The 16,418-nt window shown below is 42.2% G+C and overlaps 1 protein-coding gene across 3 annotated transcripts in view; it reads right to left on the minus strand.

The window, feature by feature from the left end:
- dlgap1b (discs, large (Drosophila) homolog-associated protein 1b) overlaps positions 1-16,418 on the minus strand; it is a 233,648-nt gene that overhangs the window by 100,705 nt on the left and 116,525 nt on the right. For 2 of the 3 annotated variants that reach the window (XR_009061613.1, XM_057824078.1), the window contains exons 3-4: positions 9,236-10,299; positions 128-342 (exon numbers count right to left, since the gene is read on the minus strand). Coding sequence is in view for 2 of the 3 variants with exons in the window: in XM_057824078.1 (XP_057680061.1) it covers positions 128-342; positions 9,236-10,294 (1,274 nt within the window). In the remaining variant the exon portion in view is untranslated. The remainder of the gene's footprint in view (positions 1-127; positions 343-9,235; positions 10,300-16,418) is intronic. The other variant, XM_057824079.1, reaches the window with a different exon arrangement.

Consider the following 16,418-nt stretch of genomic DNA (forward strand, 5'->3'; position numbering starts at 1 on the left):
ATCAGTTACGACTTGACTCAAACCTGCTCCCATTTCATGTAGTTTTTGAAACTGTCCAGGAAAATCCAAGCAAACCTAACCCCCAAACTTTTCCACAAGTAACGTATGTTTCCGTTAAAGCACTCACTTGAGTGTGGTCATCTCTGTTAGTGACGGTTGTGTGGCCTTAAGGTAACTGGCCCGCCGCGCTTGTACTTTGGGCGAAGGTTTAGGGCTGCAGTCCGAATCGCCGCTGTCGTCCTCGGCCATGGCTTTGATGTAGCTGCCACTTCGCATCCTCCGGCAAGGGATTTCGTCATCCTTCCCCAACGGGGAGAACGCACCCCAGTCATCCTGAGGCACCTGCACAGCAGAGGCATATTGTCTGTTACACTGTTCTTCATACAATATTTACATTTGAGCTGACGGGTTCACAAAATTTGAATAAAGTGCAAGTGCTGACAGTAAAACATGAGGTGAGATGTTTACCATGTTTGGTCATCTAATTAAATTCCCAAGGTTCTAAATCTTAAACCCATACCATCCACCCAAACTCTAAAACATAATCCTAACCTCCGAATCCCACACAGTCAGCTACCATGAAAAATTAATAATTTCAGACTAAAAAACCAAGAACTGATTCTACAATTATTGCCCTGAAGCCATCTCCCTACCGTAACCCCAACCACTTATCTTGACTCCTTATACTATCTCTAACCCCTTACATTCCACTTTAATCCTCCATCCATCATCGACCGCTTAACCTGGGGTTGGTTCGCGGCGGCAGCAGCTTTAGCAGGGAAGCCCAGACTTCTCTCTCCCCAGCCAATTCAACCAGCATCTCCGGCGGGATCCCAAGGCGTTCTCAGGCCAGCAGAGAGACATAGTGTCTCCAGCGTGTCCTGGGTTGTCCCCGGGGTCTCCCGCCAGTGGGACATTCCCAGAACACCTCTCCAAGGAGGTGTCCAGTAAGCATCCAAACCAGATGCCCGAGCCACCTCAACTAGCTCCTCTCAACGCGGAAGAGTAGCGGCTCGACACCGGGTCCCTCCCGGATGACTGAGCTTCTCACCCTACCGCCCCCCCCCCTCACTTTAATCCTCTGCCCACTAAATCCCTACTCCAACACTCATTCACCCCCACAAACCTAACCCATCACTAACCAAACCTCCCTACTCCCTTACTGCTTAGGCTACGTTTACATTGGGACGGATAATGGCCTTAAACGAGTGCAATAAGTTAGACCAGGGTTCACTAAATCCGGACCTTGTGCCACTTTTCTTGTCGTGTTTTCCACGTCTCTCTCCCCTAACACGCCTGAATCAAATGATTATGTCATCAGTAACCTCTCCAGAAGCCTGATAATGATCCTGATTATTTTTATTCAGGTGTGTTGGAGGAGGGAGACATGGAAAACACGACAGGAAAAGTGGCACCGAGGTCCGGATTTAGTGAACCCTGAGTTAGACTATACGGCATGTCGGCTACACTAATCTGCCCCTTATCCGTGAAAGAATTTACACAGATAAATTGGCTGGGTAATATTACTCGCCGCTTAATATAGACTAGTGTGTCTGTACAACAATCGGATACTAAGGAAGTGATGTCATTCAGCCGGCATTTTTAGTTCGGCATGACGGCATCGTAAACAATGGAGGCAGATCAAGACGTGGCATTCTTGCTCCTCTTTTCCACATATTTTTCTTGAACCTTCAAACTACGTCGCAATAATATGCATTATGCAATATCCATTTGTGGTCCTTCCGCGCTAAGTCTCCAATCAGCCATCTGCGGGGCTGGACCCTCCCAACTCAATAACTGCTGAGCATGAGTATATAAAAATGCGTAGAGGAAAATTAACCCTGAAAAGTGGACTGCGTGGTACCCCCAGTCAAAGATGCGCGCGATCAGCTTTTTTCATGACATTTCCGCCTGTCAAAACTGTCACCACTTCCAGGATGGCCACTGTTATGCACAAGCATTCCTGGTTGCGGCTTTTCGGAAATATACGCAGCGCTACGCCATACAGTGGGGCAAATAAGTATTTATTCAACCACTAATTGCGCAAGTTCTCCCATTTGAAAATATTAGAGAGGTCTGTAATTGTCAACATGAATAAACCTAAACCATGAGAGACAGAATGTGGAAAAACACTCAGAAAATCACATTGTTTGATTTTTAAAGAATTTATATGCAAATCATGGTGGAAAATAAGTATTTGGTCAATACCAAAAGTTCATCTCAATACTTTGTTATGTACCCTTTGTTGGCAATAACGGAGGCCAAACGTTTTCTGTAACTCTTTACAAGCTTTTCGCACACTGTTGCTGGTATTTTGGCCCATTCCTCCATGCAGATCTCCTCTAGAGCAGTGATGTTTTGGGGCAGTCGTTGGGCAACACGGACTTTCAACTCCCTCCACAGATTTTCTATGGGGTTGAGATCTGGAGACTGGCTACGCCACTCCAGGACCTTGAACTGCTTCTTACGAAGCCACTCCTTTGTTGCCCTGGCTGTGTGTTTGGGATCATTGTCATGCGGAACGATCCAGCCACGTCTCATCTTCAATGCCCTTGTTGATGGAAGGAGATTTTCACTCAAAATCTCTCGATACATGGCCCCATTCATTCTTTCCTTTAAACAGATCAGTCGTCCTGGTCCCTTTGCAGAAAAACAGCCCCAAAGCATGATGTTTCCATCCCCATGCTTCACAGTGGGTATGGTGCAATTGAGTATTCTTTTTCCTCCAAACACGAAAACCTGTGTTTCTTCCAAAAAGTTCTATTTTGTTTTCATCTGACCATAACACATTCTCCCAGTCCTCTTCTGGATCATTCAAATGCTCTCTAGCGAACCGCAGACGGGCCTGGATGTGTACTTTCTTCAGCATGGGGATACGTCTAGCAGTGCAGGATTTGAGTCCCTGGCGGCGCATTGTGTTACTGATAGTAGCCTTTGTTACTGTGGTCCCAGCTCTGTATGTCCCCCCCGTGTGGTTCTGGGATTTTTGCTCACCGTTCTTGTTATCATGTTGGCGCCACGGGGTGAGATCATAGTGGAGTGTGACTGACTGAAGTTGTGGACAGGTGTCTTTTATACCAATAATGAGTTAAAACAGGTGCCATTAATACAGGTAACGAGTGGAGCCTCGTCAGACCTCGCTAGAAGAAGTTAGACCTCTTTCACAGCCAGAAATCTTGCTTGTTTGTAGGTGACCAAATACTTATTTTCCACTCTAATTTAGAAATAAATTCTTTAAAAATCAAACAATGTTATTTTCTGTTTTTTTCCACATTCTGTCTCTCATGGCTGAGGTTTACCCATGTTGACAATTACAGGCCTCTCTAATCTTTTCAAGTAGGAGAACTTGCACAATTGGTGGTTGCCTATTACTTATTTGCCCCACTGTATGTTTCTATTTTCCAAGTGGTGAGAGCGCAACTGAGCATCGATTGTACCATTCCAAGTAACGATGTCAGGCTTTCGCTGTTGTTTTCGAAGGATTTATTTTAATCACAACTCGGCGACTGCTCTAAAAAGCCGAGCGTGCTCTCTTTTCACTCTCGCTCCTGCGTGATGCGTTCAATTGCGCTTATGAAAAAAAAAACCGTGATCACAAAACGCAGTTTCCGATCCCTGGTCTAGAAGGTGTAGTCATTTCTAACTTTCCTGCCGGCGAGTAATGAGTTTCCGGTTCAGAGGTTAACTGCATGGGGGAAGACGTAACACTTCAGGCTGCTCCTTTCTTCGCATGTGTAGTTTGCGCAAATGCAGGCGTACCTTGCAGAAGCGGGGGTATAAAAATAGTCGGCAAAATACTCTGGAGAAAATGATCTGTCCTAGTGTAGACGTAGCCTAAACCTAAACCTAACAGTAACAACTTACCCTCGCCGAATCCTAACCCAGTGTCCCATTCCCTAACACCAAATGCAAAAGTGCATTCATCTAACTTTGACCAATGCGTCAAAGTCACACTTTTAAAAATAAAGTGCTACAAGAGCATTTTATTCAATAACAGCTGACTTATTTTTGTCCGTCCTTTGAATACACTAACATTATTGATCGTTCGGAACTGCCTTGGCCATTGCCTTCTGCTCTACGGACCTTTCGCACACTCCAACAAAGGTAAAGTCCTCATGTGAAAGAAAAAGTCAGCGAGCCAGGGACACGGAGGCACAAATAATGGGTTTGTTCAGCATAAAAAAGTAGCTTGGCAATGTGAGTGATACTAGCCCTGAAGTCAATGAGATCTATTAGTCCTGAAACACTTAATAGAGCAGGGCATCGCTAGGCAACCACATTGACCTTGACATCAGCTAATATATCGAGAAAGGACTCCCTGTTTCACCATTAGCTAAATAAGGTCGTGCTTCGTAATCATATCAACTCGGCAGTGGTTTCCTGTGACTTTGGTTTGGCTATCATCCAAACATAGCAGAGAACATCTTGGCGAGAAACTCAGAAAAAGAAAGGACTCTCCTCCTCTGTCTTTTTTGGGGGGGAAACGAGTTGCTACGGTGACATCTGTTTCCTGAACGACTCGTTTCTTTATTCCCCTGTGCTCTTAAAATGCGCCACCACACTGAACTTTCTCTCCATCTTTCATGCTTCCTTACACTGCTTTCCAACTTCTTCCACTCCCTTCCTCCTCAGTGGTCCTTATTTGCTCTTTCCTCGACAGCTCACCCCCCTTTCAACCGCTTGCTTGTCTCACCGGGGGCTTTCATGTACAGCTCACTCCGACATGAGGAAATGTAAGCCATCGGTAAGACTTTCATCTTTACCAGCAGAGATCTGAGATAGGGTTGCTTGATCTTATTGCATGTTTATTTGTGTAAAACTCAAGCGCGGGTGCAAGCTTTAATAAACACCCATAAAGGTTTGCTACACGAACAAAAATGTTGTTTAAAATGTCAGTTGGGGTTGTGACCTTTTTTCGACAACTATTTTACAATCTTCACGAGGCATGCGCCTAATTACAGTTTAATTCCGATATCAAATTTGTTTTGGTGTTATCAGTGTTGTCAGTAACGCGTTACTGTAATCAGATTACTTTCTTTCAGTAACGAGCAATACAACACGTTCATTTTTCCAAGACAGTAATCTGATTAAAGTTAGTTTCCTCAGTGCCTGTGCGTTACTATTTTGTTGTTGCCTCATACTCTATGTCGAATAAAGAATACTGTAGTCATGTACGAAGAGCATTTGAATAGAAAATACTGCTCTTGAGTTTGGGAGTGACATCACATCTTACGTTTTCTCATCGGGAAAAAAAAAAAAACGGTCACGTGTATTACCATGCTGTGTGCGCGCCGTCTGCAACGGCGGGCAATAACATAGCCTGGCTACCTATCAGGATGCTAACAGTAAAAGAGTCGGAGACAACAAACGGCTGCATTTGCTCACTGGAGATACAGCCATTACTTCGCATATCCATGTCCGTGCATTGCAAACTCTGCACTGGCTCAGAAAGGCTGTCGACCGCTAAAAACTCGACATCCAATTCAACAAGGAAGCACTTGGAATTACAGCACGACGCGAAAAAATTTGAAACAAAGCCGACTGGTAACGAGACAGCCAGCACTTCTACAGTTTGTAACCAGCCTTTATAATATGTGTAATTATGTACATTTTATAGTTTATAGTTTGTAATCATAGGCGGCGTTTTACATTTGTGGGACTGGGGAAAAGCATGTTGAAGACTCAAACAAAAGTCAAAAGTTTGGATACGCTTAATAATTTTGGCATTTTATAAATTTTCACTACTATTGTACATTCTCACTGAAGAGATCAAAACTATGAACCAACATGTGGAATGGCAAAAAAAGTGAAATAACAGAAAACAGGTTTTGTATTCTACATTCTTCAAAGCATCCACCTTTGTGGTGTGTTTCAAACTTTTGGCCAATACTGTATATATACACTAGAGGTGTAACGGTAGACAAAAATTTCGGTTCGGTCCGTACCTCGGTTTTGAGATCATGGTTCAGTTCATTTTCGGTACAGTAGAAACAAAATGCAAAAAATAAATGTGCTAGTTGTTTATTACCAGTGTTGTTAATAACAGCGTTACAATATAACGGCGTTATTTTTTTCAGTAGTGGGTAATCTAATTAATTACTTTTCTCATCTTGGCAACGCCGTTACCGTTACTGAGGACGGAAAGGCCTGCGTTTCTATGCGTTACTAAGTTGGTCGAAAAGTCTGAGGGAGACGGACTCACCGAGACGACAGAGCAGAGCAGCAGTAGGGAGGAGGCAAGAAAGTTGTGACGCCGAGCAAACGCGATGCTAGGTAGCTCCAATAATACATGTTGTAGCCAATAGCCTACAAACTACGCCTGCATGTTATGGTAGATATGGTAGACATGGTAGATATCACATGTACTGTACATAGATATAACTAGATGCAAAATGACAGACATGGCACTAAATGAGTTAGTAGACAGCCGCCATCTTAAAGCAGTAGACTTTTTAGGACGGCTCTGTTGTAGAGAACCTTCCTAGCGAACCTAAGTAACTTTTTATCTAAAATACTCCTAAATCGGCAAAATCTTGACTTGAATCTATCTTTAAATGATGAAACCGTTTTAAAACTTTCATATGTCGAAAGTAGAGAGAAGGGAACTAATGCAATAATGGGAGCAATTTTAACAACTTTTAACAGTTGATTCAGGGTAAAGGGTAAATTAGGGTAAAGAATTGGGCTCGGGCCAATTGTACCAAAAACCTTCACAAAAAAACTTCACATAGTGTGGCCAATGTTTTTTTTTTTTTTTTGGAAGAAAAAAAAAAAGTAATTATCACCAATTACTTTGCCAAGTAACTAATTACTCTTACATTCAGGTAATTGAGTTACTAACGCAATTGGGAGAAGTAATTTGTAACTATAATTAATTACTTTTTTTCAGTAAGATTAACAACACTGTTTATTACACACTTTTGTGCTTTCAACAATAGGAACATTAGCTTATACAAAGCTAGAATTCTGCTGAAAAAGTAGCGTGTATTTAAAGATAATCCAACAACAATTTGCCTTTCAGACTCCGTGTATTGGTCAGCTTTCTTTCTGAAAGAAAAAAGAAGTACTGTGCTAAAGAGAAAAGCACTCCCAATGACAAAGATTTTAACATGTATTTTACAAATGAAATGCCTCAGTGAATCATTTTTTTTCTTATGAACGGTATTCAAAAGCTTTATTGGTGGATTTTCTCAAGTTAAAGCGCCACACAGAAATTAATAAATTTAATTGTGTAAGCAGGATGTGTGTATTATTCTTATTATTCAATTACAGGCGTTTTAGCTCATTTCAATTTATTTTATTTAAATGGGCTATTTATTTTATTATCTGTTTATATTTTACAAATGTGATGTAGTATTCATTTATATTGTATATTTTATGTTGTATAACTTTAGTTCCTATGTGAAAATTAGTTCCTACTTGTTTTGTTGTGGTAGGAGGGTTTTGTATTGAACACAGGGCCGTGTTGGTTATTATTATAGCGGAGAAGACAGCAGTAAATCAACAAAGACAAGTCAACTGTGCCCCGATCTACCACTCAAGAGATCTGATGGACTCAAAAAGTAGGTTACGATTGCCTATTAGTTTGAAAATTGACCGGATCCAACGTATTTTTACACGAGTGACTTCCGTCCCGATCCTAGCTACCGGTAGTAGTATCGACGCAGGAGGGCCGCGTCTCGCGTCAAATAATAAACTCTGCCGTTCTTTTCGCGTGCGTCGCGTTGAGTCGCTTCTGGGACGCATCTAACATGCGGCCGCACTACGGCTGGTGTGCATTGACTGATTGACTCTAACGCACGCCTGCATTTCACTGCTTGTCGCGGCGGCCACGTTGTCGCGCCGTTGACGTTTCTGGGTTATACTGTCCTACCGTGTTGGTCCTCAATATAGTAAAGAAGACGAAGTAAATATAATCTATACAAAGAAACTGCAACCTGATCGACTCACAGCTTCGAAAAGTAAGGGTTATATTACGTCAGAAACTCGTTCGGTACGCGGCCGTTCCGAAGTGAGTACCACGTACCAAAACGGTTCAATACTATTACATATATCGTTACACCCTTAATTTATACACATATTGAAACTGTTCGAGTTCAATCAACTGTTCAAGTTGTTGTTGGTAGCGTTTGAAGCTTAGGTTTAAAGAAATTCTAAATATCCATCTTGCCTCCTCTGATGTAGTTTTGGCTAAGCAAAGCAAAGGATAGTCTCCAAGGTGCTAGTCACAGGATCTGTTTGAAAAAGATTTCGACCCATTCTGAAAACTGTACGTTGTAGGATTTCTGTTCATTTCATTAATTTTTGTTGTTAGTTTTATTGCTTTACAACTTTTATAGACAACATTTTAACGGCTAGGTCTTTATTTCAAAGGGGAAGTTCAGAATTTTTTACATTAGGCTTAATCCTGGAGTTAGCGGGGGTTTAATTAGTCGTTGGAGTTGATTTAAACAAATTTCGTGCAGTTTGTCAGTTATTTGTTAGTTTTAGGGCTCCAGAATGGCTAGGCTAGGGTGAGTCAATGGTGGTTGAAATCAACTCCATCGACAAATTAAACCCAAAAACTCAAAGGCTTATGTGAAAAACTCAACTACACACGATGACATTTTTCTGTTATTTTTATGTTGAAGCAGCAAAAGGAGAAAAATTGGTAAAAAGTAACATAAGTTACTTTTAAAGTAACTTTGTTACTTTGATAATAAAGTAATCAGTAAAGTAACTAAATTACTTTTTTGAGGTGTAATCATTAATTAAATTACTTTTTAAAGTCATCCGTGACAACACTGTGTGTTGTACATTTTCAGGTGACAAACCAAACCAAACCAAACATGGAAATAACTTCATACTGCCGTAAGATTGCTTATGTAATATCCAACAAATTTCCACATGCTAGAACAATTGGTCCTCGGGCTACATTGGGAATCTGCTTAGTCAATTAGTAAGCTACACTTCTAAAATCAAATGTTTGTAGCAGGGCTTGCATTCTATCCCTGTACTGCACCTTCATAAACCAAGGACCCATTGAAATGAATAGTACCATGCAAAACATATACTGTAACCACAAGAAGGGTACGATATAAGAACGTGCACAATGTTTGATGAGCCAGAAACCAAGACTTAAACATCAAAATGAAGATGAAACCAAAACACGAATGGCTCATGAGACGAGGTGGTTGGCCGTTGAGGATGCAAGGAGCATGACATGCTAGAGGTAGAGCTGTCGTAACTGTCCTACCTGCAGGAAGTGGCAGGTGCGTCCCTGCTCAGCTTTCACTAGTGCTTTATCTAGGTTGACAGAAGCCTTCTGGTAAACCTCCCTTGCTCGGCTCACCGTCAAAGTCGAAGACCACGAACTCTTCTTTAGCTGCACCTGGCCGTCCAGCGGACCAACCAGCGGGACCAGTGGGAGCCCCGTGCCGCTGCCGCCGGAGCACGATGAGCACTTCACGTCATTGTTGCTACGAGACGTCTTCAGGGAGTGGGCGCTGATGGTGTTGTAGGACTCCATGAAGTACTGCGACTGCGATTTCTCCGGGTGCCTCCCCATGGTCATGACGCCTGATGGTTGTCCTCCGCCGTGGTGGTGGTACAAGCACATCTCCCGGTCCAGTGTGTCATCTGAGCTCCAGTACCCGGAGATGGCGCTACGCATTTTAGGTTCTGACTTGGATCGGTCTTTGTTCTTGCTACGTTTGTTGTGTTTCAGAGTTCCCGATGAAGACGGCGGGTCATCCGGGCTGGATTTACTGCCGTTCATTCTCCCGGTTGTGCCGGATCCAGAGGGCCCCTCCAATGAATGGGACTTGGTGAAAAGCTTTTGGACAGAGTGAACCAGATGACGGATACGCCCTGGGCTGTCACTTCGTTGGTGTTCCACTGCTGTGCGCTTGTACTGCAGCGTATGGTAGCCTTCTCGCCGCACCGGAGCCTGGTGATCGAACTGTTCCAGCAGGTTACAAGGTACCCGGTTGTTGTTATTTTTACCGCCGCTTCCTTTACTGTTTCCTGTCGGCCCCGTATAAGGCACCAGCGCCCCGCACTCCTCCTTCAGCTCATGATGGGAGCTGTAATGTCTGCGAGGGAAGGTGCAGCTGGCCAGATCCGGGTAGGCACTGCATTCCGACTGGAAGGAGCTGCGCTGGGTATAGCACGGGCGCTGGCCGGGGTGACCATCGCCTGTGTTCAGGAAGCAGGGCTGACGATCCGAATGACCGAGCGTCATGGAGTCGTAGGAAGGGTCGCAGGCGACGGCGTGATGGTGACCGTGGCTGCTCGGCAAGCCTTTCATCGTCATGGTAGCTGGGATGATGACAGCAGAAGGAAAACCCAGTAAAAGAGAGAAAAACGAGCACGTAATTATTACTTTTGTCATCTGTTTTCAAGAATATAGCATGCTTTGTACCCTGACAACACACAAGACTTACATGCTTTCCACTCCATCAACCTTTTATTTTTGTCCTTCATAACATCCAAAAGGATGATCTCTAAATATAGCAGCAGATTGATCCGTCCCCCAGTTTGCTTCCTTCAACGCGCCAATGGATTTCTCAGAAACAGGGTCGCCGGGTCGAGGAGCCATTGTTATTTTCGAAGAATTAAGAATGTAATGAGAAAGCACAAAATGGCCTCGGTTTCATCCGGACATAAATCCGCCGCTTATTTTTGGAACCACCAATTGCGTCCTACTCGGGGAAAAAAAAGAACATTTATTTTCCCTTCTTCCAATCCACTTTCTCCGAGCGCCCACAAGCAGAGAAGATAATCACATCGCCGGTCGTTTCCTCTAGAGAAAACTAATAGGCCAGTAAAAAGCGTCTGACAGTCTCCTGAACCCGGCGAGGCGAACCTAGCAATAAACGGCCTGGGCCTCGCCCTCACGTGGCGACGCGACAACATCCATCCGCACCTTTTAGTCGTCTCCCTTTAAGCGACTGGTAGCTGTGCGAGGCTAACGAGACAATGATGAGACCCAGCGTAACCCCTGGCGTTGCGCGGTGACGGCGGCGTGGCCGAGGAGGCGCGATTCATTACTCCGATTTATAATGCACTAGCAAAAGGCCACTGTGCTCCAACGAGGGGGCGAAAGGCGACATAAGGGAAACTGAGACAGTAGTGCAATAAAATACCGGTTTTCTGCAAATAGTGACCAGTGACATTTATGTATTCACTTGATCTTTTTGTGCTTTTCTGAAACGCCATGAAATGCCACAAGTTGGTACTGTAATTGTCCATCCTGAAGAAAAACGAAAAATTGTGATAATCTGATAGCAAAATTGTGCACACCCTCTTATGATGAGACATAGTAGTGATATGAACTATCCAATCACATTCCAACTCATGAAATGGGAGTCAGAACACCTGCCACTATTGAAAGTTTCTCAGATTAATAAACAAGCTTAATAACCTGTTAAATGTCATGTTCCCATAGAATAAAGATTTTTTTAATGATACTACAGTCTGCAATGATTCAATTTGATTTTAGGGCCTTTGATCGGCAATGCAATTTCATGTCTACATCTAACACAAAAAGCAATTCTTACATTTCTGGCAATTTTGTTGCCAAAACATTTCAGACATTCGAATGAAAACAATTATTTTAAAACAACATCAATTTTACAAGACGATATTGATTGATATTTTGCATTTAGATTGGATCAGTGGTGGATGAAGTACTCACTTAAGTAAAAGTAAAGATACTGTGGCAAAAAAATACTTAAAGCAACAATTGGAAACTTTTCAGTTTTGGTCGAATTTAGTGATGCCGGTGGACAAAAGCGGTAATGTTTTGCCTGAAGGAAGACTGCGTTTCCCATGAGGACCAGCGCACACCCGCACAGTGTCGTAAAACCGTCAAGCAATCAAAAATAAATCTCCTAGTCGCCTGCATATGGATTAAACAACATTTCTTTTTCCAGCGGCTGTGTGAAGGATGAATAGTAAATAAGGTAATGAATCCAATTGAGGCTAAAGTGTGGCTAACCCCCAGTGAGTGAAAGCCAGGCCAATGTTTATTCTGTATATCCCTCCCTTTTTTCCCCTCCTCAGACAAAACTTTTTGTCTCTTTTGTTGCTCTGACATCTTCGCAGAATTCGCACAAAAGTGTTCACATCGACTTTTGTCTTTATAATGAATTGGGAAAGGGGGAAGTGACGTATGCCGTAAAGGACAGCACATTTGTAGTTTTTTGTGTAGCATGGTTCCTGCCACCCTCCTCAAAGTCAAATAGTGTCAGTGAAAGTGATACAGACCCCCTCAAGATAAAAAAGAGGTTTTCAGTCAACATATTATCACAAATGTTATGAAAATATTTTACTGTATAAATGTTGAAAAGTTACTTAGTGTTGCTTAAAGTAAAAGTATCTAAGAAAACACTCTAGTACAAAATTACTCCCTTTAAAATTTATATGTATTTTTGTTTTCCGAAATTTCCAGGTTCGCGGTGAGTCAGTAACAGGCACACTTTTGCAAAATAGACAATGTTTATTGATTAGAAAATGCAGAATAAATGAGATTTATTGATTATAATCCCACAAGAGCAAGCAAACAAGTATAAAAAAAAGCATAACAAATGGCAACGATGACGCTAGATTTTAGTTTGTCAATCCCAGAATCCCCGCGCTACCGCTACAGCACAACCAGGTGTTCCTTTAGCAATGAAAATCGCTTACCGTGGCAAATTAGCGGGAGCCAACGCTCCGGTAAGGTGGCGGAGGAGCAAAGCCAGGCGATCCGTACGTGATCCGCTGGCAGACTTCACGTGTCGCCCGGAAATGTCCGGTTTATGTAGGGACGCGCCCCACGGAGGCGGAGAGGCCAACCTCCGTCTCCAAGCGGCGCGGCCCTGCCCAATGACAAACATTAAAGCTACTTTTGGTTCAGCCCCCTTGACAAAGGGCTTTTCACATGGGACAAATGAGCTTTGCTGCAACAGATGCAACAAATGGTAAATATTATGGGTGCAAAACAAGTTATCTCGTGAGATTCCCTTCTAGCTATGGGACCCAGGGTGAATGTGCTAATGTTAGGGCATCTATGTCACAGAGGCAATCATACATAATGTGCTAATGTTACGGCACGTAATATTTTCCCCCATCAATTTTTTACCGATACAAAAATGTGACACACTATAAATATATATACAGTAATTATATATATATATTATATATATATATAGACCGAAAAAGCAGTTTCTGCTCTTGCACCCCTCTTTAAATTCGCTGTATTTTAAGAACTGTTGTGTTTGATAGAGCAATATGTCAATATGCTGCCATAGCAGATTCATGGCGCATTAAGACCCCGAACTATTTTTAATTTGTCCGTCTTACCCTGGGAACCCCCGTTTACAGACGTCGCGCAACCGCTTTTGTTTCAACCTAGCCATAAAAATAAGGTAAGTAATCGTATTTATTATTTGAAGAGTCTGTCATTTTTAGCTTAGAATCATTAATTGATGTATAATATTTAGTTTAGATCGGATCCAATACTTAAAGAACCAGAAAATTCATTGACTGCTTAGTTTTATTTAAAACTGCGCAGAATGGAAAAAACAAGCAATATAACTGACTGCACTGTAAACAGAAGCCTAACAAGCTCAAAAACTTAAAAACTTAGAATAATGGTAGATTGCAACCAACTATCAGGTACATACTACCCCCATTACCTGTACAATAGTGTGCAGCACCCATCTTAAAGTGCGCTGCTCTCACTGTTGGTTTTTATTGGTCAATATCTTGTTCACCTGCCTAATTTTGCATGTACTGATGTTGCTGCCTCGAGTGCTCAATTACGGTATAAATGCACGGGGCTTATTGCGCCAGAGGCATGAAAACAAAACTATCAATTCACAATGAGAAAAAAAACAACAACAAAAGAAACTTGTAACACAGGCGACAATTTGAAAAGTAGTGGAGTAATAAGTACAGATACGGGCTGGAAAAATGTAGTGAAGTAAAAAGTACCACTTCATATTTGTACTCAAGAACAGATGAGTGCTGCAACGATTAATTCGATTAGAAAAAAGATTTGAATTAAATTTTGCTGCTTCGAGTATTCGTTTAATTAAAGTGCCGCTGTAATATTTTTTAATAGTTTTATTGTTTTGGGTGGATACACTGCCCTCTAGTGGCAACAGTGACTATAACATAACTCATTTCACATGGCTGAATCCAGCAGCTCCTAGTTAAGACCAACAGTTTTTGTTTCAGCTAATGTTTATGTATTCGTAATTTAGTTTATAGGTATATTTAGCGGTATTTTGTTAAGAGTTTAAAAAAAATATATTTTTAAATGAGCATTTTATAGCATTTAAGCTAGCGGACTTTTGCTATGTAAGTTAGCCAATTTTTCTTTAGTTGTACCTAGATCTTTTTTTTTTTTTTAATACCATTTGAGGCTCAGCTCTTTTAAATTTTTTACGTTCCTTATCCGATTACTCGATTATTCAAACTAACCACTTCATCGATTAATTGACAACTAAAATAATCGATAGCTGCAGCCCTCATACAGATCTACAAAAAATGTACTTTAAGTGCAGTAACAAAGTACTTTTACTTAGTTACATTCCACCACAGTTGATAAATCATTCAAGATTAATGTATGTATGTAAACATCTACGTTCAGATGCCTGTTTTATGGAGGTCTTTAACCAGAAAAAAAAAATCGTGCCCACCATTATTTTTTACCATGAGACAGACCTGGTTGTGGCAGGAACTATCCAATCACATTCATACGCATTAAATGAGAGTTGGCAAATCTCAAATTTCAGCTGTTCAAGTGGGCTTTTTTCCTCCACTTACTGCTAATTCCAACTGTAATTCCTGCCACATGGCCTGAAATACCAGAAGAAAAACAGTATTTCATTGTAGGTATTGTGTTTATTTATTGGTGATGAGCAAAGATAATCTAAGGAATAATATCCCAAAACTTCTAAATTGGGATGGTAATTGCAATTTTTGCAGCGATTTTAAACCATGTGATTTAATCACTTGAGAGGTAAGGAATTAAGGCACGGCATTAGCCTGCAGGCCACCCGTCGCTAACACCCATTAACACTTCACTTGTAGTGAGGCACTTTCTAGAGCAGACCATGTCCAACTGAAGGTATTCATCGCAGTGGACAAGAGATCCCTTCTGTTGGCCGCTGGAGCGTAGAATGTGACCTAAATAAAACGGCCCTCGCGGTGATCTACCGCGGCGCGTTTGCCGCACAGCTGTCCACACACCGCTGCGCTAAAGCTGAAAAGCTGAAGGTGGGTCACGCTGGCGTTCTGCCTGCTAGCCACATACACACAATTACATGCCAGATTGAGATGCGGACGCCTGGTAAAGTTTGTCGAGCAGAAGAGGAGGACCTGCTGGTTGTGTTATGCTTGTCAAACAGCCACCAGTGACAGGGCATGAACTAATGGACAGCTGTGCCTCTGTGTTACGAACTGTGGCCGTCATAGATGGATTCATGAGCCTGTTTTGGCAGGCGTGAAACTAGAAATGCATGGCTCTAAACCACTGATTCCAAACTGCTCTGTCACAGAACTGCGTCGTGAGAGATCATCAGGTGCGTGGCGGTAAATGATCCGATTCCACTTAATTGCTTCAAAATACAAAAAAATGCCATTATCAACATTTTGAATAATAACTAAAAGTCACAAAATTTAAATAAAAACAATCCCCTCTCCATCTATTCAACATTAGCAACCAGTCCTAGACGAATCCTCAGTGTTTTGATGTGCTTTTCATTTCCACTAAAGCTGAGTTTGGAAAGCGACCGAATCCTCTGGCAACCTGCAATCCTTGGAGGGAGCGTGAAATCAATCTTCTGTGGATGCTGCATGCATCGCGCTCGCTTTATCGCCTTCGATCAACGTCACCGGCAAGTTGAGAGACCGAAAAGCTCAGGGCAGTCATTTGCATTTAGAGGCCATGTCGGTGGGGGGGGGAAAGCCGTTGCATTTGCATAAGGTGGAAACTTGGAAACAAAGCCCAGCACAACAAGAGATGTTGACTAGGTTTATATGAACAAATGCACTTTCATAAGGTACTCACAGAAACAGAAAAAGTACAGTGGCACCTTTACATGCAAACGTCTCTACAAACTGAATTTTCAGGTTACAACATGCCTCAACAAGAAATTTCAGGATACGAGAGGCAAAAATAGTATGGGTTGCTACTCGCAGCTCCTAGAGTTTACTGAACGTAACTTACTTATAGCTGCTCTGCCGTTGGCTATTGCCTCGCATCATCCTGGCATCCAATGATGAATGAAATTTTATTGTCATCATCATCGGTGCCATTGACAGTCATTGACAATTTCAAAATGTGATATGATTTGCCCGAAGGAACCGAAGAAGAAGACAAAGGCGGACGGGAGGAAGCATATGCTTATCAGTTTCCCGTCACCCATACAACTAAAGACGCACAT

Source organism: Corythoichthys intestinalis, chromosome 20 (genome assembly GCF_030265065.1).
Source record: "Corythoichthys intestinalis isolate RoL2023-P3 chromosome 20, ASM3026506v1, whole genome shotgun sequence".
NCBI lineage: Eukaryota > Metazoa > Chordata > Actinopteri > Syngnathiformes > Syngnathidae > Corythoichthys > Corythoichthys intestinalis.